The 27903-nt window shown below is 33.1% G+C and overlaps 1 protein-coding gene across 9 annotated transcripts in view; it reads left to right on the forward strand.

The window, feature by feature from the left end:
* The window catches only part of LOC118188117 (uncharacterized), a 343874-nt gene that overhangs the window by 261298 nt on the left and 54673 nt on the right, over positions 1 to 27903 (forward strand). For all 9 annotated transcript variants that reach the window (XR_015039676.1, XM_085811536.1, XM_085811539.1 and 6 more), the window contains 4 exons: positions 12058 to 12183; positions 16624 to 16704; positions 21616 to 21705; positions 23372 to 23416. Coding sequence is in view for 8 of the 9 variants with exons in the window: in XM_085811536.1 (XP_085667662.1) it covers positions 12058 to 12183; positions 16624 to 16704; positions 21616 to 21705; positions 23372 to 23416 (342 nt within the window). In the remaining variant the exon portion in view is untranslated. The remainder of the gene's footprint in view (positions 1 to 12057; positions 12184 to 16623; positions 16705 to 21615; positions 21706 to 23371; positions 23417 to 27903) is intronic.

Here is a 27903-nt window from a genome sequence, read left to right on the forward strand (position 1 = left end):
TACATTTTTTAAGAGCCACCGCTAGCTCAATAAATAAAGGTGATTTAAAATAATAAAATGTTAATTCACATGTCAAAGATCTCTTTGTACACAACATTTCTTGTGTAGATCTTTCCATCATTTTAAGCTCACCTTGCAGAGGACCTTCCATTATTTTTAATTTTACGTCCGTTCTTTCACGAACTCTTGAACGGGCAACATAAGGTTGACCGCGTATGAATTCAGACTCAGGTAAAAAAATGCCAACACGCTTAAGCGTTTGGCCCTGAGACTTATTGATGTTTATAGCAAAGTTTTACAGGAAATTGTGTACGTCTCAAGTGAAACGGCATCCCTCTGCCGTGGAAACTTCACCCCATTGGCTAGTACAGTTACGTAAGCAACCAATAAACTATCGGCGACAAACAGATACTTAAGCCGCATATATATATATATATATATATATAGGGTGAAGTAACATCATCTCCTCCCGAACGGCTAGCTCTCGGGCTTAGCGAAGCACACCGTTGGCCTCCGCAGGTCCGTGGTACGCCATTTTGACCAAACTGGGTCTTCGTGGGACTTTAATTAGCCGAGATATTAATTAAAAACTAATTTTCCCCTACATTTTCCACTTTCTTTCTTGGGTTTTCTCTGTTAGAGGGATTTGGCTATGTGCCAAATTCTTTTTTCTCGAATATCTACAGAACGGCGCCGAGTTGAAATTCGAGAAGCGTATCCTCGGATTCCCAAAAATTTTCCGAATCCATCGATACTGTTCTCATCTTTGTACGACTTTAATCGGCCGAGATATTAATTAAAAACTGCCGAAACGTTAAATTGCGCGCTCATTTTTCCGAGTGGCAACAATAAACTATCGGCGACAAACACTTAAGCCGCTTATATATATATATAGATATAGATACGTATTCGCTTTACAGTTACGTTGTCAACAAGTGATTTTGATCTAGCAAAATGATACTGATAGCTCTTCACAGTTACATCAAGATTTTTTATAGAATTGGAAAGTAAACCTGTGATAATCTGGAGAAGAAAAAGCATGCAAACCATTTCATTAATTTCGTTGAACACATTATTCCTGTTAGAGTGATGGTATGGGCTGGACCGTGCTTAAAATAACATGCGTTGTGTTCTTTTGATTTATACCACCAGGTCGACAGTAACAGAAGATCAGGTCTCTGATATCAGAGCAAGTATATGATAATCATTGCGGCAAGGGGTCAAGAATGCGCCTGTCGTTGGCAAGAGCCTTAGTCAGGCAGTACGACTTTGCTCAGTTCCGCCCCCAGTTTTCATGGAGATCACCTTGGGACGGATCGAGGGTCTTCCAGTCCGGGCCTTTCGGTACGGCAGTCACTGGCGCTAACCACTATCCTGGTTGAGCGGCTTAAAATAACTTTAGATTGTTGATAAGTGTACTATGAAAGCCAAATGCTGGGAACCAAGTCCTATTATACGAGAATTGTCGGGCCATATTTGTTATTAAAAGGCAAACTATATTTGTCCTCATACAGAAAGAAGTAGTGAGCGAATGCAGTAGCCTGCATATTCTGTGAACTTTTTTCTATTCGAAAATCTTCGGAATAACTATGGAAAAGCTGTCTGTGTCTGTCTGCTCGCTTTCACTATCCAGTTTGTTTGTGGGTATAATCGACTATGAAAAAAGATGCAAGTGGTTGTTTGCCTTGGGGAAGAGTTGCCTTGATGGAAGACTTTTAACGGGAAATGGCTTTATTCAAATTACACATGGAAAAAGCAGCAAAATTCCAACAGAAGCTGCAAAATAATTTTTTACAAGAGTGGCTATCACTAGACCTTGCATTCCTACCTCCCGTGCTTGAAATGGTTGCTTGTTTGAAACGATGCTCATCTCAATGCTGAGTCTCATTTTTTAGCAACATTTTTATTCCTTTTTTACATTCATAGTGCATTAAGTAGGAAACCTTTTTCAAATATCCTAAATGCAGTCTTCTTTTTATTTTATTATAGTAACTATATGTAAATACTTAAAATAATTATTTTCCTATGAAATTTAGAGTCATTGAAGACGAAATCTTTATGAATAGGACAGATTTATCGGTTTGTAGCCAAATTTTGGACGGCAGGGGAACTTTCTATTTTATTTTTAATGATAATAGAAAAATGTCTAATCTGAAAATTCTGAAAAATAGTTATAAATAAACTACTACGCTATGTTATGAAAGTGTAATATTTCATAAAAAAACTATAAGATGTGATGGTTTTCAAAAAATTAAATGCAACTGAGCTTTACTACGAAATGCAAGATAAAACAGCATGTAAATCTTTTCAGCTTACCAAATGATTTTTGCTTTCGATGCCTACGCTTTAAGCATGATTTATTTTCTTTGCATTTTGAGCTTCTTTTATTTACGTATTGTAATTTTTGTATTTCTTTCATTGAACAGTCGAGCTTCTACCAAATTAAACCCTGACCGAGTTAAAAACATTAGCAAGCTCTTCATATGCGAAAGTAATAAATGCAGAACAACTCAGTTTAAGGCGGTACTGATCCGTGCGTTATTCGATACGCGCGATACGATGTATATGCGTGAAAGATATTATTCTCTCTTTTACGCAAACCTAATCGATTAATGGAATTTTTTCTGTGTTTAATTTTCTGCAAACAATTAATAGCGTGTAGCGAAACTCTACATTCGCGATATTTATATGGAAAATTTGAATAGAAAGTTAAAATTTTACTGACATTTGAAACGAATATTTAGAGATTAATATAATTTATTAGTAAGATCAGATTATGTATTGTCTTAAAAATATTCACTAAGCGCCACTTTGGATTTTAAAAATAAAAACTTTTTTTTAAGAGAAAAAATATTATTTTTACTTGGATTGTCTCATGTAGTTCAAACTTGGAAAAGGATCAGAATTTTTAAAGATCAAAGTGAAAAAGTGTCATCAGAAGGGAAAAAATTAATTAATTTCTTAAATATGAGGTAATTTTCAGTCACATTTAGCTCGCTGAGAAATTTTATTTCATGTTGATAGTAACATGGATTGAAACTTCGAAATCCGCGCGACGCGTAACAAATGGCAGGAAAACAGAGCCGAAGCCGGATTCTGCCGCTTGATGCATTTTTAAGAATACTTATTTTAATTTCATTATGTAGTATCTGACATTAATTTTAAATTAATAGCACTAATTTTTAATTCGCAGCAGCAAGTCGAATTATAATAATGTAATTATGTGAGTGTATGCTTTAGTTCAGCTTAATAATACCTAAAGGTACTTTTCACTCTACATAAGAAACAACTGAAAATAAACTACATTTTTAAAGAAATTTAGGTCATATAGTTATGTGTTGTAAAGCTCGACTGTTGTGGTTTTTTACATATATATTGAGTTTAATATTTCGATGCTTTGGCTGTAAAGGTGGAAACTCGGTGATGTTTATTCAGTCCATAAATTATTAACCCAAATTTTTATTTCTGTTTTGTGTAATTGATAAACACAGTTTCGTCGTTGAAAATGAAGGAATGAATTTTTTAATTCTGTTTAAAATAGCTTTCTTACCTGGTGTAAGAAAATTTTTACATTTCATAAATTAATAGTAATTAATCATTTCATCCCGTGTAATATTTCTAGAATAACTGACTGTTGCTATTTCGTTACTGTCGAGAATGATTTTTTTAAAATCATATTCATAAAATAAGTTGCTTATTTATATTACATTAATCACTATTTATATAGATTAAAGTTTAATCATTATGCTTATAACCCAAATCATATAGCAGCAAATTATCTCTCACGTTCCGCAATTTAGAATTTACATAATTATTCTCTTAACTGATATTTTTCGTGTTTCTCATTTTGAATTAAATTTATATTAGATTAAAGCTACATTAATATAACAAAAACCAAAAAATATTTCTTATAAAGATTATTTAAAATTCTTTTCATATTTTATAAATTTTTATTATACAAATCTTACTTTGCATTAAACTTTACTTACTTTGCATTAAGGAGAAGCTATTTAAATTATCTTCAGATGAAGGAGATTTACAATAAGGTTTCCACCTTACAGTAAAAGAATTCTTTTGTATTTTATTTTGCATTACTGAAAGAATTGCCTTTAAATCTGTAGGAATTTTATCTTCCCATTAATTATTAAAAAATGAATTTTAACACGTATACACTATAGTTTTCCTTTCTACATAATGCGTATTTATTTATAAACATAACAAACAGCAGCAACAAATCTACCCGCTACTTCTGAGAACGTTAAGGTAAGTAAATTTGCACGTATAAGCAAATTTCATCTAATATAATTTAAAATATGTACTTGCTTTGAAGTCTTATACTTATTGGAGTTAAATTACGTACGTAACAATAAAAGTATGAAGAATATAACCTCAGATGAATATTCAAAGTTTATCGAAATAATTTTAAATTGAGGAAATTCAGCTTTAATTAAATTTAGATTTAGAAAAAGACTAAATGAGTTTCGATAGGTTATCTGACGCAATCTCTCATATTTATGAAGCCGTTTTGTACGTGCCCTTTGATTTAAGCATTTTAATGCAACAGATATTTGAATTTACAATTGATATTTGAATACAAACGCAGACTCTGCAACAAATTTTTGCATCAATATTTCTCTCAATGCGTAATGTATATTTAATTTGTCATAAATGTATAAAAATCTAATTTTAATTTAAAAACACAGTAATTTTAATAATATTTTTTCTAATGTGTAAAAAAGGTGTCCAGTAACCAAAACTGTTATGGTTTGAAAGTCTAACTTTTTTATTCAGTTCCAGAACTAGAATCCTATTTCCAAGGCAAACCATTCAGCAATTATTTAACTGTGCAATCTTTTTGAACCATCAGTATTTCTCGGTATGATCATATAACAATGTTTCTCAGAATAAAGTTACGTAATTTCTTAAATAAAACACAAAGAATATTCATGATAGTAAATAATTCTATATTTGATTCTAAATTGATTAAATATTTCATACTGATTCTCTGTGTACCCTTCGCAGTTAAGAAATGTGCCTAAAAAGATATACTGAAAGCCGAGAAATGCTTTAAGCAAAGAAATTTAGTGCTCATGCTGTAAAGAACGAGTCAAAAATATAATTACTCGCTTGAAGTAAATGTAATTTGATGCTGCATATTTAATAGGAAGCGAGGAAACGCATACTAAAATAAAAATTTGGTACTTACGTATTAACACAATCACCATATCAAAAATCGACAAATTTTCAGAATGTGTCAAATTCTGGCAACCATGCTCATAATCATTCTTCCGCCAACCCTTTCTTCAGTCAAACAACGCCGCCATTTTTGTATGTTCTTTTTTGTTGTATTCCAAGTTCCGACGGTTTTCTTAAACAAATCGAAATATTTTTCTCTAAAAATTTAGAATTCAGTAATGTTCCTCATAGGCCGTTGTGTGTTGTCCTCTCTGGCGGCAATTCCAAATTGAATAATATGTACACAGATCAAGTATAAACGTGCGAAGAATTCTTCTGTCTTTTGTCCGGAGAAATCTAATAGCTTTTTGAAAAAATCTGCATTTAAAATCAAAATAGAGAATTTTATTTTTCGAAAAAGGGAGCAGAATGTACGCAAAATGTATCATAAAGGTACAGATAAAATATCCCGCGAAAAGTCAAACGCTACATGTGTTTAAAGAGTTCCAAAGTCATGGAAACTGAAAGTGTCAATAACAGAATAAAAAGTGCATGATAGCAATTAATAAACAATAATCACTAGAGTATGCATTTTAGTTTCTTTTTGACTGGTGAATTTCGCAGGGTTAATCATAAATAGAGATGAATGAATTTAGCATTAGCTTCTTCTTCATTGTTGTTACAGAACTTTTTGTCAAACAGCAGACATTAGTGGGGCTGCAATGAGTTATGCGTACAAATACTTTTCTTGAAGTTAAATATCTTATATGCAGTTATTGCTCGGCTTAAGTAACAATTATCAGAAAGTCGCAGTTTTTTTACTGGCCTCGCTTTGACAAGTAGTTCAGATATGCATCGGATTGGATACTCGGATGTGAAAATAGAATAACTTAGGAATGTTAAACATTCCTTGACTTTGTTTATGCTACCTAAACTTATTATTATTGTTATAATTGACATTCTCAAAAAATAAATAAAGTAAGAGAGGATTTTTTAAAAATTTTTTAATGTTGAAATATAAAAATATACTATCCACATTTTCTGTTGCTAATGGATGTCTTCTTATGCATTATGTTTTATTCGCACCTGACTATGAATCAATAAATGATATATTCTTCATTGCTTAACCCTTTGCGGCACAGTGTATCCGGTCCGGACACGCCTAAAAATTTCCTTCTGTACGCACAGAAAAATTGAACTAAAAAGGATTTATAGGTTACTATAAGTTACTCTGAACCTTCTTTATTTATAGTAGATGGCAGCTCAACACAAATCAGTCCATATATTTTAGCCATGTTTAGTTTTTTAAGACCCTCATTTTTCAAAGAAATCTTCCAGATTTTTTTAGGATATAAAAGGATTTGTTTGAAAAGAAATTTCTATGTTATTTTTTGGCTGTATGCTAATCTCCTTATTCTATATTAGTTTTAAATGTTTACCTTGATATATCTCCTAAAATCAAACGACGAACCCTAGATGTGCCCAGACCGGGCCCACTGATACTCTAAGACAACTGAGAGTCTCTATTCTTTGTTGTTTCTCCGCATGGGCACACTGATTTAATAATGGAATTAAAAGATAAGTGCTATCTTCACAACATTTTACTTATGTACTCCTCTAGGCCTAATTAGACCGCCTACCTCTTTTTTTTTTTAATCAAAACCTTTAAAAGGTACCGTGCGGAAAGGGTTAAATCGCGTGAAATCATAAATCCCTCTTCTATATGTAAAATAAATGTGTGGGAGAGAGAATGAAATTACAAAATGACACTAATAATATTCATTGATTACTTCCTTGCAGAATTGTAGGTCCAAATTCTTTTACAGCTGCCCAAATCAGTTTCCTTCAAGACGCACTTTCGAGGAATGATTAATTTCCTAAGTGATTAATTTTTATCTTTCCATCTGACGTCTTCAAATAATGATTAATCCTTTATGATAACTTACGTTGCCCTCTTCACTTTATCTATCATTAAAGGAATTAAGCTCCGAATGAAACAATGCGACAAAATAATTGCATTTGCGCATTATGCAAAGATTTCCGTCATGTGCAAATTAAATTGTACAGGTTTAATCCGAACATTACTTAGAGAAACTTACTTAATGCAAAAATAATTATTTAACGATCCAAAAACATTATTCTGTTATCTTCTTTTACAATGTTCTTTTTTTTAACACAATGTACCTTTAAAATGTATTTTGGAATCTAAAAGAAGATTTAAACACCTTTTGCATGTACTTTTTATAGTTTTTTTTTTCTTTTTAAATTATTTTTTATTCTAACTTTCCACTAGTATTATTTTGCATTAATCCTGTCTGTTATGTTTAGTTTTGTTCAACAGTTCTGTTTTAGCTTACTAACCCTCAAGATTTCTTTGTGTAAGTATACTATTTTTTTCCATTTTTCTTTCTGTAATTTTGTATTCATTAAAGTTTTAAAAGACTTCAATAAAAGTAATTTATTCATAGTTTTATTACTATGGAGTTTCATAATTTCAAGTTATTTTGTTTGTGTTTAGTCGATTTTTTTTTCCTTTTTCCAAATTAAGTAGTTGTATGCATATTTAAATGTTATGAGTCAATAGCTTGTCAATGCAAATTTACTTTTTTTTACGAACACTTGATTAAACTGTAAAGTATTTTGATGTGGAAAAAATTTTATATACTCATGTGTTCGAAACATTACAGGAAAATATTTCTAAGGCAGTTTTATTTAAAATATAAAGAATTCTTTGCTATGTTGCTAGCACGGATCCAATGGAACACATGAATCATAAACGCAACAAGAAAATGACTCCTTTGATACCTGCCACGAACTAATTGTCGCGTTCGCTTTGGATAACTTGTATCTGTAAACATTTACATCGTAGAACTGTTTCTATAAAAGAGGACAGCCTGGTCAAAGACTGAAATTCAAGTTGGAGTGGCAGGATTCTATTTCCGATCATAGAAAACTAAACCTTCATGTCCAGTGGTTAAGAGAGGATATTAAACGTCAGCCAGCTTTTAAACACGCTACAGAAAAGTATTAAAATTATAAAAAAAAATTGCAAGTAGTAGTGTGTGATACTTGGGTTCCAGAACTTAACGAATTATTATATGAAATTTCAATCTATAGTGTAGAATTAAAAACTTATTGCTTTGATAGCTGTTAAAAAACAATGCTTATTATTTTGTACAATTTCGATTTGATAACAATAATTAAGTTAAAAATCTTGTGCAATTTGTCATTGAAATTATTGGAAAACATGTAAAGTTTGAAGGAATAATCATAAAACCATTTCTAACTATTTTAATTAGCTCAATTTTTCATTTTATCTTATATTAAAGGTATTTTTAAAATTTATACAGTGGAACCTCGGTATACGAGTTTAATTCGTTCCAACATTGAGCTTGTGTAGCGAATTTCTCATATCTAGAAATAAACTTCCCCATTGAAATTAATCGAAATCCAGTTAATCCGTTCCGCACCCGCAATATTTACTTTTATGACAGCTTCCGACCTCGATTTTTTAACTGCTTCTCGTTAATCCTCACCAACAACAGGATCTCAACATCTTCTAGGAGTTTTGGATGGTGCTTGGAAGTAACGGTAACTCCTTTGGCTGCATCAAGTTTCTTAATTTCTTCCTGCTTCTTCAGAATAGTGTAAATCGTTGATGTCGAATTTCTCGTATATAGAGGTGTTCCTATCTCGAGGTTCCACTGTACCCAGGTATGACACCGATTGACGATAAAAATGTTGCTTATGTAGCCACTTTGTAAGGTTATTAGTTATTATTTAAATTTAACAGTTTTTATGATTTCGGTCTTAACTATAACATCTCCTTTACGTTCTTCAGCAAAAGCAAATGAGATAGCCGGTATTTAGACTGAGGGTTTTAGAGTTGCTCCTGCAACGCAATTTTATTCAGGCAACTGGCTTACGCAACAGTTTATAATAAACTTTTCAGTTATGGCTCCCAAAATAGAACTTCAGAATTCCTGCAGCAGTGGAGTAATAACCAAAGACTTCAGAAAAATAGCCCATATAGTCAAATTGAGTATGCTGGTATAATTGACCGTATTGTTGAGCAGCATTCCTTGAAACAATGTTTAGATCCGTCTGAGGAACTCCCTGGAGTCGAGTTTCATACTGAACATTTGTTTCGAGTTTCCAAGAAAAATGATATTCCGGCCTTGTTACGACAATCTGCCTTAGAAACTATACACGTAATTCCAGCTGAAGCTTCTCTTATCTATACTGAAGGGAGTAAAAGCGAGGACTCTAGTTCCGGTAGTGGAATTGTCATTAAATGCACAAATGTAAATATTGTTAAAATAAAGAAAAGAAATTCTGACTTCAGTTCGGTTTCTCAAAGTGAGCTTATAGCCATCGAAGAGGAACTAAACCTGTTTCGTCCTTTACAGATCTTAAGGCAGTATGGGTTTTGTCTGACAGTCGTAGCGCCATCCAATATCTTTCAAACTGGCGAAGAGTTGGTGATAGAGCCGGAATTGCAATTCTTAGCAAGCTTAAGCAGGTCTCGTTACTCTGTGAAGTGCACCTTCAGTTGATTCCTTCCCATGTTGACATATGGGGGAATGAAATTTCAGACATTCTGGCGAAGAAGAGTTCTGCAGAACCATTACCAGTTACCAATTCATTGGCATATCTTGAACTGTATTCCATTAAAAGACATGCTGACAGCCAAATTTGGCTCGTTCCCCCGAATTATCCCTGGTATCAAGCTGATTGTCCTGGAAGATCTCTTGCTATTTATTGCGATAGATGTGTTCAGACAAAACTTTCCCGACTCTTCAGAGGATACCTGAAAGGACTTAAGGACTTACTTTTGACAGAGGTCTCAAGATGCACCCAATTTGTTCTAAATGTGAAAATGCACCTGCATCACCGGCACATATCCTTGAGTTCCTGGAGTTGTCTTTTGAGGACCTTTACAAGTCTCCTAAGCTTGTTTTCGATTTTCTGAAGTTGAATGGACTCGTATATTTCGTCTAGTATATTCCTAGACGTGGAGATTAGTACAAAAACAGAGTTGCTCCTTGCCACGTATTCATGGCACGTATTAGTTCCCTGCCATATCTGATAGTTCTAACTATTCGGTGTGCGTTACTGAAAAATTAATTTTGACGCTCCGGTTAGAATTGCTGAGCCAGCTTAGGATATATTTAATTTGTGTAGTCTTTGACTGCTGTTCCATTTAAGTTCAAAATGGTTTGTTATATTACCATGAGCTGAGGTAGGTGTTATTAGCAAAAGAACGTGCATTTATGTTCTAAATGCTGTTTGAATAAAAAGATTATTAAAAATTCTCCTCTACTTGTAGTTAATACAGGCATAACAAAATTTGCTTGACGCCTATTAAGGTTTTTAAACTTATTAACTTTCATCAGAGAAAGGAAATCTCCGTAAGTGGCGACGCTGATTTTGACGCTCCGGTAGAATTACTGTGCCAGCTTATAATGATATTTAATTGTATAGTCGTTGACTACTGTTCCAAGTTTGGTATAAATTTGACTAGTCTATTTCGTTGCATCAACACGAGCTGTAGCTGTCCTTTTAAATATAATTTCATCGTTCAACGTAGGGTTAAAATTCGCTACCGAAATTTTAAGCGTATGTTGAACGAAATTATACATATAAGAAATCTTTTTGTAAACGTACATTGAAAAGTTATATTTCATTTAAAGGATGTTAGTCATGACTTAAAGGCGGAATACAGGTGAACTGCTGGTCCACAGTAAATTTGAATATCATCCAATTAAATGAGTAATTTGTTCATAGTAAATCTGAAGACGTTCATTGTAAATCTTTTTAATTATTAAAATTAAAGAAATTAATTACTAAATTTGGCGGCACAAAAGCAATTTGGATTGTACTGTGCGTAAGAGGGATAACTGTGCGTAAGAGGGATTGTACTGTGCGTAAGGGGGATCATCTGTGCTTGCTAATAAGAGAAAATTTTGGATTAATACATAGTCATCGATTAAATGCAAATTTTGGGTGCATAGACTAAACATTATTTCTTCGATTACCCGACGTACTGGGTGAAAAACCTATTTCTAAACAACTGAAGAATGAACTTTCTGCTTCGAAAAAAACTCTTATAATTTTAACGAGAAAAATACACGTACTATATTATTTAAGAGTTGGAAGAACTTTACGATAAAAGATGAAGATTATGGTATCTTAGAGAGAGAAAAAATGGGTCTAGATGTATAAAATCATTTCCTTATCTTAACTGCATTAATATCTCTTTTATACGTTCTAGACATAGTTTAGACAGTTTTGTAATTTATCATATGTTTGTGTGTACCAGACATATCCCCAGTTCATAGGTCTCGTTGTTCGATCAACTTTTGAATATTAAAAGACTTTTCGAAATAGTAACTGTAGGTCTAGCAGTAATGTCCTTAATATTGCTGACATGGTTTTGCATTCAAAATTATAAAATGCGTAATCTTATCATAGGAACATAAAGAAAATATTTTCTATTATTCATAAGTAATTTTTTAAAATTTTATATGATTTCCCAAAGCATTAAAAATTTCATTCAAATTAAAATTCGAAACAAGTATTTTTATGTCGAATTTGATTAACTTTATGTGTCTAAAGACTGCTGTAGTTTTATCTCAAAGTAGCAACAGGAGAGAAAAAAAAGTTCCTCCGAATCATCGTAGATTGTTTTGATTTTTATGACAACTGTGTGATTCAGCAGTTTGTTCGTTTTGGTGAACTTCTAGATGCACTTGAAGCATTATGATAACTGCGATGCTTCTTTTCCTAACTGTAAAGAAATATTCCTAAGATCGAGCGAACTACTTGATCACTAGGAATGGATTTCATTTTATCACAGTGTAACTACCTTTCAAATTTTAGGGCAAGCCTGGCAAGAATGCCTCTCCAGGTCTACCCGGAGAACCAGGTCCTAAAGGTGATCGTGGTGCCGCAGGTGAGAAAGGAGAAAAAGGACAAAAAGGAGTAATTGGTCTTCCAGGGTTCCAGGTAAGGAAGCAGATGTTATTCTTCTTTTATTTTATATTTATTCAAGATCTAAACATTTCTTATGGAAATATGGTTATTGATAAATCACTTGATTTAGTTGGCAACCCTTTTCAAAGGTTTATCGCGTAATATTTGTTTAAAATACTTATGAGCCATGCAACCCATCTAAAAAATCTGATGTGTACACCACATGACTTCCTTGTACGGAATATTAAATTATACGCATTTTTTCTTGCATTTTATTTAAACTTATTAGATTGAATTAAACCTACTTCGCCGACAGCGCATAAACCACAATAGAATAAATGCATTCTTTAAAATTCACTTTGTTTACCATAGCGACACTCTGGCGCTAGGTTTACTTAACAGTATTATATTTCATTCATATTATAACTCATGCACAAAATGTATATCATTTCAAGAATTATCTAATCGTTGCCACATGTTCTATTCAAATACTATAATAAAGCTAGAACTATGTATAAAAGAAATTAAGCAAATAAAACAAAAAAGAAACAGTTTTTCACAGACGATTAAGTATTTCTCATTAAATTAATTCAGTTCTTACTTCGCGAGAAGGCAAAAATACATAAAAACTCAAAATATCTATATTAAAAATTACGAAGTAAATCTCAAACGCTTATTTCCTCGAAAAAATTCCAGAAAGAATTAAGCATGATTTAATTGGCAATAATAAATGAATGCGTTATCTTTGTTGTTGCGAAGCTAAGTTTCTCTAGATTGGCAACAAATCCACTAGTCTCTTGTTTCAAATGTAAACATTAATGGCCGCCATTAAAACAGGCTTAGCGGCAATTAAACAACTTTAAAATTGCTGATAATTCTAAAAATATTTCACACAGATTTACTAAAGGCATAAAATTCTTAACCAGAAGATAAAAATAATATAATTCAATCATTTTTAAAGAAAAAATGTACAATTTACAAACATATAAGAGTAAAGAAACTGAGATCACTGAGCCGGGTAACAGAGTGGATATATATACATAAATATAGTTATATACGTTTGTTGCGGCCGATTGCAACCAAAATACGAGGTGCACATCTACATGTTATAGCAGTCCTATATACAAAATTTCAACGTTCTGAGGCTACTCGTTTTCGAGTTATGCGAGATACGTACGTACGCACGTACGTACATACGTTCGTACAGACGCCACGAAAAATTCTCTTCAGAATTAATTTTAAAGCAGTTTTATAATTTTTTGAAGGAAAAGAGTATTTTATTCTGTCCTTACGTACAGATATCACGCAAAAACATCGTTAAATTGCATTCGATAGCGCTCAAAATGGATATTTTCGTTGAAATATGCTGCCTGAAACTTTTTGCGATTACAATACTTCCGTTTTACTTCGTACAAGGAAGAAAAAAATAATCTTCTCCTTCCTGAAGGTAGTCTTTCCGGTCGTCTTATGTTCAACTCCCAACATTCTTGGCATTTTGTGGAAAAGTAGCTTGATTGCAGAGTTGCATTTTCTTTTCGAATAACTTTCAGTCCTACGGAATACATCAATTTAAATGTGCTAGTCAACTTTTGAAATTTTCAGAATAAACATACACATTTTAGAACTTAATGAAACTGTTTGAAATATCTGATGAATTTCTCTGCTATTTTTCCTCTTATTACACTAAACTTGATGAATACTGAGGAAGAAGAAACTGAGCATATAAAACTTTAGAGCAATGTTTTTTAGCCATACAGGATCTATTTTATGCACACAATAAGTAATATGGTAATACGGACAATTTGTCTCCAATATGTTGAATATAAGCAATGCCTTTCTGCTTGTTGTGTTTAAATTTCCTGAAGTACATACCAGCATGCTGAATTGAAAAAAAAAATGTATATTCTTAGGGTAAAACTTAAAAAATAAAAATTGTAGAAAGCTCGCCTAAACTTATATATACTACAAAAATTAAAGAAACTCTTAAACAACTCTATCGATTCTTTATAGTATCCCCCCAATGGCGGCCTGTAGACGCTTATAGGCGTTGATCATTGCTAAGGGCGGAAGCGGTCGGCACTTTATTAAGAAGGCACCTAATAGGTGAGCAACCGTTGCCTCCTATAAAGGAACAAATTACATCCATGCCTTCTCCGGGATTCGAATCCTGGCTCTTCGGTACGACATTTAGAGTCACTAACCGCTTTCCTGTCTGAGCGTCGAATTCTTCATAGTTGCCTTTATAGAATTTACAATTTAACCTCGATAGGATACTTTCTCGGTTTTGAAACTTCGTTCAGCTTTCCACCGATAAATGCGTTGTACGTATCGCCAGTAACTATCAATGCAATATTTTACTTCTTATCATAACACTTAATACGGCTCAGCTCTACTCCTATGATCATTACTGAAAACCGTCTTTTCTCTTGTAAGAAATGTCTTAAATATTATGAACGTAAATGCTCATATACGCCAATAGAAGAAAAATTTTAATATAGTTTTCTGCACCAGCCTGACTACCGTTAATTGTGATAGTACTGTTTCTTTTTGTTTATTATTTCTTCGATTTTTATGAATTTTTGAAATCCTTAGGATTTAAAATTCATCTGACTGCGTGAATACTTATGTATAATTTAATATATTTGTATTAGTAATCATAATATGCTTGATATTTAATGTAATTTAAGCGTATATAATAGGTATTTTGAAATATTTATTATACAAAATATAGCAATAATATTTTATTAAGCGCTTTGGAGTTTATTAAGAACTTTGAAATTCTGATTTCAATTCAGATTGTGAGATATATTGAGATCCGGTTATAATCCTAATTATTCGGAAAAATTATTTTTATGTTATTAGAGAAATTTCTTAAAATCATCTTTTAAAAAAATATTCACTATTTGTGTGTTTAATTCTTCACGTGTTAGTTTCTTACACCACTTTTATTTATTATTATTTTCTTCTGAAGTTATTTATTGTTATTTTTTTAAATATTTTTTATGTGTTTATGCGGGTTTTTTTTTTTTTTTTTTTTTTTTTTTTTTTTTTTTGAAAGTCTTTAAAAAGGCTTCTTCAGCATTTCTGCTTATTTTAAATTTTGTATGCGAGCAATATATTTTCAACGTTAATGAGATCACGTAAGAATTTAATGTGAAAATTGTTCATCCGAGGAGTTATAAACGTAATACTTTGAGAAACTTAAATGTTGCAGATCATATTTTTTTTTCATTAATAAACCTAATATAACTATTGTTTAAACGTGGAAAAAGTCCTGTAAAGTTAATTAAAAATTTCCGCATAATCAAAATTAATATTCATTATAGCTCCCCTGCCAGCACTAAAACTTCAGTGTTATAAAAAAACCTTAGTTTTTAGAAAATCCTTATTTTAACCATTAAATTCCCGAATTCGCTACATTTAAAATATAATTATTATTTTTCTTCTATTTCGTTAGCATTTAGTTTGAGGTAAAATGCAATTATTAGGCGATTAAAAAGTTTCTTTGTAGTTTATTTAGCATGTTACCAAATATCTAGTTTGCATATAATGCTTTATTAACGAATAGATGTGTATTATCAATCTAATCTCTGAAATTTCATTACCAAGTCATTATCTCAAAGTTTTAATTCAATTATTTTATTGTCTATGGTTTACCCGTGACAATTATTTTTATTGTCTATGGTATACTCGTGACTTGTCTTCGAGGCTTTTGTCGTCATATCTTCCAAAGATGAGACCGGATTTTTCTCGCGCTGCTTTTTTGTTTGTTTCATCTATACACTGTTTCCTCTACACACTGGATGTTGGACACCGGTTATTAATTTCTGTATGTTCTGTACATAAATATCGCTTGGTGGTTTAATCATTTCATCTTTCTAGTACACTGTACTTGAAAAGGTAACAATTTTAATTGCCAGGCGTGAATATATACTGTATTTTGCGAAAAGGCAGAAGGGTTAAATGAAAGCGTTGAATTTCGCAAGTGACATTCCCGCATAAAATTAACCCTCAGGAGACATTTCTGTGTTCAAGATATTTCAACCCCTTAATATATTCTAATATGTATTCAAATTATCTTATTTTTACCAAAAAGGAAAGTCTTGAACTACTTTAGTAGGACATGCATATATAAAGTAGCCGCAAAAAACTTTCGAATTCATGTATTTATGTCTGCATTAATAAACATATATTTAATTACTAAATATTTTAAGCTGTTTGGAGATGCAATTTAAAATTCTGTCTAATAATATTAAGTTAATAACATTTATGACTTCATCCACGATGCAGTACATTAAATTCAGTAATATCCACGATGCAGTACATTAAATTCAGTAACATCCACGATGCAGTATACTAAATTCAGTAATATCCACAATGCAGTACATTAAATTCATTAATATCCACGATGCAGTACATATAATAATAAAGCATAGCATCTCTCTAATAATTTTTCTTCTATGTTTCTTTAAGGGTGAGAGGGGTCACATGGGACCTCCCGGGCTAGATGGCGTGAACGGTTTGCCGGGCCCACAAGGTGCTCCAGGACTTCCAGTAAGTAATTTTCGCTTGTCTTGTAAACTGTAATGTAGTCTTATTTTGTGCGAGCAAAATCTTAAAATTGAATTTGAGTATTTACTAAGTTAGATTTAGCAGCAAAAAATTTAGAAAAGATTCGATTGAAAAGTCACAATCAACAAATTTAACACTATAAGTAAAAATCAAATTAGCACTGACTGGGTTTTCATTGGAACGAGTCCCAACATTAGCAAAGCTTTTTTGTTGCGATAAACACAGCAAAAGTTATAATGTTTCACGCACAAGCTGGAATGCGGTCGAAAGAAGAAAGGCTGAAGCTACATTATTGATCGCATTATTGTATAAAAAGATTTTTGAAGCTACTACGAAATCCATAGATGAATTAGTACTAGCAATAATTTTAGCTTTCGGAAAACGAAAATTTTGGTTTTTGTCTCAACAGGTGGAATTTTTTAAAGGCAACAGGAAGTTTCAACTGTATACTAATCAATCTTATAGGAATTGAAGGCTCAGAGATTAATAAATGTAGTTCTTCGGGTTATATTTCCAACTACCTTTGTTTCATGTAGATGATGATAAAAACTCAAAAGAACTTGCCACGTAATTGGAAGTTAAATCAATGGAAATATTGATTCAAGTCTTTAAAAACCAATAGAAATATATAATTGACTGAAACGCAAATAGATATGTCATTATTTTAATCACAATATCATTATAATACTAGTCTGAACACTTACTTTTGTGTAATAGTATTTTTAACGACTCATTCTCCAGCGTCTGAAACAAAATGTTGTATTATGCATAACCTAATACAATACGCAGTACAACACAATGCAGTCTGACAGATAATGCTTCTAACCAGCTTCTATCATTGAATCAACTTTCAGCGAGAGGCTACTGAAGACTGACTTTCAGCACAAAGTTGACAATATTCAACTTTCAATTAGGACGTCTTACCATTTGTAAGAAGGCTTCAGATCTAGAATGCTTTAGACAGAAGTTATCACCAAAAGGATGCTTATTTGACGACTTATTGCCAAATGTCTTCAAATTTGGGAACAAAGTTTTGTCGAGGAAATTGTTTCCCAATTGGCGATATCTCTTCAGTTTGACAAAATATCAGTACAAAACCCATTATGAATATATGGCTGCTAGAGTATCTCAAAAATCTAGATTAGCTGACATACATATATAGAATAAATTACAATTTTCACAAACTAAATATAAAGCAATAAGTTTGAAATATTTACAATGATAAATAAGAGCACTATTTGAAAAAATTCCTAGCAATATGCAAAGTGATTTTAAAGTATGTTTCGAAAATGTAAATTCAGGCAGAGGAGGTCGAAAAAAAAAAGACATTTTAATAGCATGTGTGCGGAAATGGTGTCTTGAAGTGGTCAAGGGCGCTGTTGAAATAGATAGGTGAAAATTTTCTGATATTGTGAATCGTCATTTACAGCACAGATTTCGAGCTGTATGCATTGCTAAACGAAATCGTAGGTCATTGATATAAATTTTATTTATTGGAATACTTACTGAAACAGAGCAGTTGCCCATAGGATGAACAGAGAACGGTGGTCGGTTAAAATGCAGCTGAACTGCCAGACACTTAAGCATATTAACTGGCGGCTCAACGAGGGTGAATAGTGCATCACTATTGGTGGCACGCGGAGTGTCACTTACTGTAAAAATCCGAATGATTAACATGTCTGTTTGTTTTGACCTTACCTGTCTTTCTTCTTAACTGTCATTCACACCTTTACGTACCAGAACCTTCCCTACGTACCAGTACTTACATCTTCCATTTCTGCATATATGTTCCATTGCAAAATTTCCTTATTTCATCACCTCTGTCTGCCAGTCCAGTTTCTGAAGATATTTTGGAATCACCTTGTGTGTTGGTAATTTTAATTAGATCCACAATTTTTTATATGATTGAACACTGTCTTTCAGTTGGAATAAAAAAATCTGAAGATTTACGATAATCATATATCATAATCATAACATAATCATTAATAAGTGAAATATAAAAATACACCAAGAGGGCTGAGATTAATGTTCTTAAGCTCTTTTTTTTTCTTTTGCTTCTTTCTTAAGCTCATTTTTTTTTCTTTTCTTTTCGGGGACTAGTAAAATGTGTGCCATTGAACCCTAACCATCGGAGACGGTTTTTCTGCGTTGCTAAGAATAAACAAGAACGTTCATTCTATGTTCATTAGTGAATCAATCACCGAACCGAAAACCGATTTAGTTTCCCTAACTTCTTCGGACACCTAAACTCGTATAGTAAGACAGGACATGCAATTACTCCTTCAATATCGTCGAAAGGCACCATTTGGGGGGGTGACAAAGTTCTTGCTTGGAAAGATACACTACATGACATTAAAAATGCACCATTGCAGCATCAAGAAGAAGTGCCTATAAAGTGATGAAACTTGGCAAACAGAGAGAGAGACAGCATCGAGCAATAAGCGATCTTTATTTCGAAATTATATGCATAATACAGAGCGAGAAGAGCGTCGGCTCAGTAGGTTGTAGAACCATACTGGACGGCGATAGCAACACGTTTAGGTACAGAGTCAGTGAGACTACGGATGTTGTCCTAAAGAATGTCTTTCCATTCCCTGTCAACCATTTGCCACAGTTCATCTTCTGAACGCGGCTATGACAGGGTTTGCAAATGGCGTCCAGTCACATCCTGAATGTGGTCGATTGGTGAGAGATCAGGAGAGAACGGTGGTCAGGGAAGCATCTGTACACCTTTCAGAGCACGTTTTCTCATGCGAGCAAGAGGGTGGTCGGGCATTATCCTGCTGATAAAGTGCACTGGACTCTCCTTGAAGGTAAGGGAGTATCACCGGCCGCAGCACATCATCCACGTATTGTTCCTCCGTCATACTGCCTTGATTACGAACTAGATGTGACCTGGAATCGTAGGCAGTTGCGCCCCAAACCACGATACCATGCTGTCGCGCGGTGGGGCATGACACAGGTGCTACCGGACTGGACCTGTCTCCACATCGACGCCACAATTGTACGCGCCGTCTATCACTGGAAAAACAGAAGTGTGACTCATCTGAGAACATGACTTTTTGGTATTCCGTCGTCCACATTGCTTGAGCCTGGCACCATTGCAGATGTTGGCTTCTATTATGTGGAGTCAATGGCAGTCTTCTTAACGGACGCCTCGAGTGCATGCTACTAGCCACTAATGGACGGCAAATGGCTGTGGTCGATATGGGAATGTCCAGGTTGTCTTGAACTTGTTACAGAATAGAAGTGGCTTGCGGGTGCACCTCCGCTTGTTGGAGGATGCGTCGATCCACGTACGCTAACGTCACTCGCTGCACCGACACCCCGCGAACTTGCCATATTTCCTTGTTCCAGCCATTGTCACCACAGCCGGGGCACTGTGGATGCGTCCAGGTGTGTGTCAGCTGAGATTTTTCGTATGGACCAACTTGCCCTTTTCAGTGTGATTACCATGTCCTTCGTAAAATAGTCTGTATGCTGGAGCTTCCTCCCATACAGAGTTCTGCATTTTGCAAAGAGGCCTATTCGCTGACGACTGTCATCATACCGTTGCCTTTTTCTTATGATTTACACAACTCACGTTTGGACTCAAGGTTTCTTCCATGGACAATAATGCTATATATAGCGGTTCGTCGTTGTACTACTAATGGAAAGTGAAGATACTCACCAGAGAGGCAGACACCGCACAGTCATTGCTCTTAAATTCAATCAAGTAAATGTAAGACACTTTCAGGAAATACCTAGCAGTACGTTGCTTGGCACCAGGAACGATTTCACATCTGCGACAGTTAAGAGAAATGGGCTATAATACCTAAAAAACTTGTCGACAATCATGAAGAAAGTGTGAAAATCTAATAACTAGCTAACTTATTCATCAATTACCCTGTTGAATACTGTTTTTCTTGCCTGCCCTCTGTCATATGGACACTTCTGCTTTCTATCCTACTGTGCTCAGAGCAAACTTTAGAATAATAGTCCTTTGCATCTGTTGCCCACCAGCGGCCGAGCGGTAAAGACGCTGAACACTGGTAGTTCGGTCTGAGGTTCGAATCCCGCGAACAGGCTGGCTGCATGGGCGTTTTCGTGGTTTTCCCCATGTGTAAAGTGTATACGAGCCAGTTTCCTTTAGAAAGGACTCAACGAAGGCATCCCTCCCTTTAGGCAGATAGCCTTCGTGTGCTTTGCCGTAATTGAATAATTCAATCGAATCATTTAAATCTGTTAATTTCTTTTCTTGGTCAGTGCTGCTCACTTTCCCAAGTGTTATATCTGGACGATATTAAGATATGCGTTGTACCGATTCAAAATATTACTGCAGTACGTTACATATGAAGAGGTGTCCCGTCCTTTATTTTTGCACACTAATGTATAATATTTGTTTTGTAAGAAATTTTCCATGTGGTACAAAATGCAAGACACAAGTACGATTAAAATCCTTTTCTAGCTAGCCGAATTCTACAATATTTTGGATCTAATTTTTAAAAAAATGTTAAAATTAGAGCATTTGTGCAATTTGAATGTTTCTGTTATCTAAACGGTTTTATTTTTAATTTTACGCAAATCTAAGACCCAGTTTCGATCATTCTCACGGTTCTGGTGTGCTTGCTTGATTCTGTTACATCGACTACGACTATTATCAATTGTTTTGCTTTGTTATCATCAAAGCAGCATGAAAGCAAGCATGAGAAATGATTAGTGATCTTTCACATGAGAATATAACAATATTTCGAATTTTTCAGCCACCTGGGTGCTCACAATTTCTTAGTATATTCATGTTTCCCTCGTGCTAAGTTTTTAGTAAAAAGATGTTCTAGCAATTCTAGTAAAAATCAATCAAATATCTACAAATTTTAAATATGTTCTGAAATGTAACTTGTTTTGCTTTTACAGGGTCAGATAGGTCCTAAAGGTGAAAAGGGTAATCTTGGCGACCTTGGACCTCCTGGTTTGATGGGACCTCCAGGATTACCTGGGCCCCCGGTAATTCTTTTTGTTATTTTGTATTGGCTTTCTTCGGTAATGTTTCTCATATCATTTCTTTTTTAATCCATTATTTTTCCTGCATGTAATTAAAAATTTGAATACTGTAATGCTATATTTACGCATATGTTAAAGAAGAGGAAACGTTTATTGTAAACTTTACTCATTTTAACTCTTTATTATAAAAGTGTATACTCTGTTTCTATAGAACTGTGCTCAAACAGAATATACTAATGCATTGATACCTATAAAATGTAGCCCTGTCATATTGTAGTTAGTGTTGCCTACTTTTAAAATGAGCCAGTTCCAAAATGAGGTTTCAAATAAAAGACTCAATGTTCTTTTTAAAAAGGTATTAAAATGTAATGACAATTTCTTAGATTTTTCATTTTTTTTTTTTTTTTGTTTTCCTTCAACAACTATTAGTTACGTTCTTTTTTCGAAAGCCATGTTGACATTTTTTCAAGACAGGATTTTATTAAACATCAATTCAGCCACAGAATCTGACAACTTGTTACCACCCTTATTCAGCTCATTGTAGCCAATCTTATTTTTCAGCTTCTTCTGCATTACCCTCTTAGCACATTTCTAATGGCTTCTTTTGAAACATCACAAGAAAGTAGTCTCTTTCAGATAAAATCTTATAGTTTCCATCTTTTTTCTGTTCTTGATCTTCCCTTCCACATTTTCTTTTTCACTTACATTCGTAACAGCTAACTATCTTAAATGTAACATTTAAATTTTCTGAATTCAAGTTTATAAGAAATGTCTTTGGTTTAACAGCTGTTGATCACATATACCATAGCTTCTGATAAAATATGCCCTTTTTTTAAATCTAAACACTAGAGTTAGTTCAAAACAGAAATTATATAAATAAATGCTATTTAAGAAAGGCAATACATACAAGCAGCTTACGGTTGTCATAAATAACGTTAATACATGTAACGTGTTCGAGGAAATCGTTTTACAGTAGGATATAGTTAAGAACATATGATTTCTAAGAATTTTCACTTTTCAGATGACTAAGAAAATTTCAATTTTCTGATACATTTGCTTTCTTAATTATGTGTTAGATGTTCAGCAGTTTACTTGAAAGATATGTTGGCATGACAACTATTTGTGAAATACAACTATTTGGTTGTACCGAATAAAATCATCGCCAGCCAAATTTAGACAATAGGGCGACACGTTTTGATTTGGTAAGTGAACAATTAATACCTTTAATGCCTGGGGGAAAATGTGGAATCGTCAATTAATATTCCTTTTAAATACAAGCAGCTTTATTAAAATGAAATTTCGTTTGATAAAATATGCTTTAAATGCACCTGTAGGAAGACGTTATTGCAAAAACTAAAGACATTTTCATTAAAACAATCTTGCCGGATTTCGATTCGAATATTTTTATCGGGAATTTCACTCAGATCTTAGCGATAATTCATATTTTTCAAAAATTATCAGGAATAGTCGATTTATTAGAAACTTGAGAAATGAAAGAAAATTATCTTAACATTTTCATCCCTATGAAAAATATTTATTTATTCTTTAATAAAACTTTATAAGTTGTGTGTAATTTTTATTATCGTATACTAATCATTTTTGTTATTTATTTATTATCATTTATTTTATCATTTTTATTATTATTATCTGTCACATAATTTTTCTTTAGGGAAAAGTCGGTTTACCCGGAGAGAAAGGGGAGAAAGGTGACACGGTAGGTTGTTTTTCAGATCTTTAAATTCTAGTAATATATTGTATATATTTAGCATATTATTTGTAATGTACTTCAAAATTTCCATAGCTATGTTATGCCTACAATTAGTGAAAACTCGGTAAGTCGACAGGGTATGAGGTAAGCGATTGAAGTCAATTTTATTGAAAGGAACTAAAACAAATATATTCTGATAAATTAGATTTCTAAAGAGTAAAAATACAACTCGTTGCTAGTTTTCATTTAACAGAAATAAATTTGCAGATTTGTTTGTTTGTATCAAATAAAAATTGTTTTTATAAGCACGTTTAAAAATGTAATCAGTTGTACGTCGTCTCTGTTTTTCGTGGTAAATGAGTTGTGTAAAGCACTCTTTGTATTTTAAAGTTCTTTCCTGACTGTTTTGAAGTTGAAGAAATGGACGATATAATTATGCCTGGTTTATCCCTTTTGTGAGTAGGATTCTCAAATTTATCTTCTGAGCTTTCTACTTCATCTAGAGCATTACAGTTTCTTCCTCACATTTTATTTCTTCAATACCAGGACTGTTATCAACTGGCAGATATTGTTTATATTCTGAATTAACAATTTTCAGGAATTTTTTTTTTAGTCGAAAGGGGCTTTGTTCCTGAAGGACTATTGATTTCGTTTTGCGATTTTGCGTTGAATCACTATAAATGTCCGTTTCACTTTTCAAACTTTTGCCACCAAATGTTGTAATCCTGCATTATATTTGAAGAAATTAAATAATGAAAAATCTGCATAAATAAATGTATTTCTATTTCTCGCATTGTGATAAAACAACTGTACATAGAGCCATTGGATTTTGAATGACGTAATCCTCCTACGAATATGGGCATGTGGAAAACCAAATTTGAAATTTGGAATTTGTTTTATTATCGATTTCATATTTTGTAAAACTTTAACGAATTTTTGAGTAACAAACTAAAAGATTTGAAAGAGAGCAATGGCAACAATCTTACGGGGGGGGACTTTTTTATCTCCAGCGCGCGGAACTGTGTATCGGAAATTCTAAAGATAAGCTCATTTTAAAATTATTTTGCGACATCGCTATTGAACTGAAATTTATGGTTTAAGTGCGAAGAACATGATATTTAATAAATAAAGGTAACACACAAAACGTTAAAAAAACACCCTTTAAACGTAATTTAAAATCTGAAACCTTTCATATTTTTGTTGTTGTTGTTAAATGTTGGATGAAGGAGATTTTGTTGAAAGACAGACAGATTTATGTTGACTTAAATGAGTATTCTTTTTGCGATGCCAAGTTAGCTTTTTTTTCTCCTACAGAAAAATGTACACTGCATACACAAAAGAATGGTACAGTTTCAAGAGGTAATAATAAACTTGTTTCATCTTTCATATGTGAATAATCAGCTCTGTTAGCAATGGCAAGTATCCAAGTTTCTCATGCGCTCCAAACAGTTCACGTCTCAAATATACTGCAGGAAAATGTGGACAGTTTTTTAGATGGCATCGCAACAAAAGAAACCTTTTTGTGAATTACATTTTCACTGGTTGGCTGTTCCCATGTCGAGAATTTAACATTGTCTTCTGCAGTGCTGGAACTGACGCCCTATAGACGCGCTCACAACATTCTCCCCTCGCCTTACATTCATTGAATTTCACGCCATGGGATATCTTTATTTAAAAATTCATTAAAAACAACGTTTGCGCACCACATTATTCACATGTATCTAGAAACTTAATGATGGGATAACGATGCAATGCAGGCCATTACTACAGACATGATACAATGAGTTTGGGATGAATTTAATTAGTGCAAAACTGTGTTTGTGTGACTCAGTGAGCACACGCTAAAGGACTGTATCCGAAACTTGAACTACTGCTATTAATGGTATATGTAGTAAACTCGTTAAGATAAGAAATAAATTTTTTGTTAACCTTCTATACCGCATCATTCTTTTGCGTATTATTTACATTAGATATTTAACTGCACGCCATTCATTATGAAAACTGATATGCACATGAAGCTTACAGAAGTGCGAAATTTACCAGCAAATAATCGAGTTTTTGTTTTCAATTTTTGCTTGCCATTCCACGTTGGATGGCTTATTTTAGATATGTAATTGTGCATCCAACGTTTATTAAGCTTCAAAATGCACGTCAAAATTGCGTTTCTTTCTGCTTCATGGCGTTTCAAATGATTTTGAAAAATTTCTGCACTTGTATCTTTTTGATTTGCATTCAAACTTTAAAGCCCCCACCTTGTCGTCATTTTATGAAATTTCAAATTATTCCCAATGATTAATTGCTCAGTTCTATAACTTTTAGCTTCTTGGGCTGTTATTTGTTATTCTTCATGTGTAAAAGCAACAGTTTCTGTAATTTTCTCTCCTATATTTGATTTCGACTGACGAATATAATCAGATTTCAGCATTTCTCAGCTGTTTTGAAACAACTTTTGCGATTTGCATATTTGAGACGGGTTATTATTTCCGAACTGTGCATTCCATCCGTTCATTATCAAAAGGGGCTATGAGATTTAGCGCTGGTTCACTATAAATGGTATATCTTTTTTCAAACTGTTGCCGCCAAATATTATCGCCTTGTATAATTTTTAAATAAATTATGTAATGAAGAATCCGCATTAATATATATATGTTCTTCACATTGTAAAAAAAAAATGATGGCACCTAGACCCATCAAATTTTGAATAACGTAGTCTCCCACCCGAACATATACATCTGGAGTCCCGAATTTTGAATTTCGAATTTTCTTTATTATTTTTAATTTCGTATTTCGTAAAACTTGAAAGAATTTTTATTAAGAAACTCAATGATTTGAAATCGAGCTGTGACAACATTGTACAGAATGAAGTATTTTTTATCTCCAGCGCGTGAGGTTATCTATCGGAAATTCCAAAGATATACTGTTTTTAAATATTTTGTGATTTTGTTGTTGAATCGAATTTTATGTGGCGTCAGTGCGAAGAACATGATATTTGATAAATAAAATTAATGCATAAAAGTTAATAATAGAAAATATAAAAAAATGTTTTGTAAGCCATATTACTAGGAAAATTAAACATTGACATGATGAACTGAGAAAAGTCTGAAAAAAATAAAAAATATTATGCCAACACTTAAAACAGCAACGAGAATTCTAAACATATGCTGCTATGCTGCATTTAGAAATTTTGTAATATTGCTATTAAATTGCACGTGGCATAGGTGCGAAGAAAATGATAGTAATAAAGCTAAAAAGACAAAAAAGAGTGGTTAACAAAAGTGAGTGCAAAAGCAGACTGGTGAATTGCGAGCTCAGCCAGAACGTAAAAGCTCTTAACAAACCCTTTCGGGAGACAGTTAAAATATGAAACCATTTGATTTCTGTTTCATTCGTTACTAATTTAATAATTATACATTGTTGTAACTGCACTAAGAAATTTTTTATTCATAATCACTCATAGTGCGAGCGACTAAATAAATGAACATATAAAGAATAAAACAATGCAAAACCGTTTTTAAACATTTGTCAGTTTGTTATGGTTGTTATGACAACGGGCATGAAAGTCGTCTGCTGTTATTAGAATTTTCTTATAATGATACGTGGAGAGAGCAGACTAGAAAATGTTGTTGCAGTACTTTTATTGTTAATAAATTTATTGATTTCTTGTTTTATTGTTGATATTCTTTCTGAACAGCGGTTAGTATTGTATGGCTAAGTCTCAAATACTTTTGCTGTTTTCATACTGCACTCAACACCCTACACCTCTACAGAATCACCTAACGCACATTGCATTTTGTGCACTTGGATTTTATATTTTCTTAACGTTTTCTCCAATCCGTAGTTTAGTCTACGATCAGATGTCTTACGAAATTTCCGTTGGTAATTCCACAGAAAATGCAGCTTAGGGTGAGGCTTTAAATGGATTATCAATTGTTTCCTCAGCTTCGACTGACATGGATTTATTTTTTTCTCTTTGAACATGGCAACACAGTTTGGTGCTTTGGACATTCCTCTTCCCAAAGAAAACACACACCACAATAGTGACACGTAAGTGGGGTTATCAAAGGAATAAAAGGCTTAGCACTGAAAACATTACTATTCCTTGCAGTGCAGCTGAAAACTCACAAGAATGTATACTACTTATAAATAACATTGTTAAGGAATTACACTCAATGTTCAGTAAGAAAAGTGTGTTGCTGTCATACTACAACCGCCTGCATACTATTTAGATGGATCCATACTACAGATTAAGAAAATTAGACCAAGTCGGAATGACCAAATAATTGGAAGCAGAGTTTGAGGAAAAGTTCAAGGCTTCTTAGATCGGCTTTAAACCTGCTGCCCAATCAGCAAAAAGACTGAAAGCGATTATAAACTTTTCTCACTTAATTACCTACAAATTCCAACAACTAAATCAAGAATAATATAGATACGCAGGAGGAAACCCAAGCCTCCAGACGACCAGTTAGTAAACCAATTAATTTCCTTAAATCCTG

Source organism: Stegodyphus dumicola, chromosome 2, assembly GCF_044657685.1.
Source record: "Stegodyphus dumicola isolate Sdum_Otavi_A_Nest chromosome 2, ASM4465768v1".
Lineage (NCBI taxonomy): Eukaryota > Metazoa > Arthropoda > Arachnida > Araneae > Eresidae > Stegodyphus > Stegodyphus dumicola.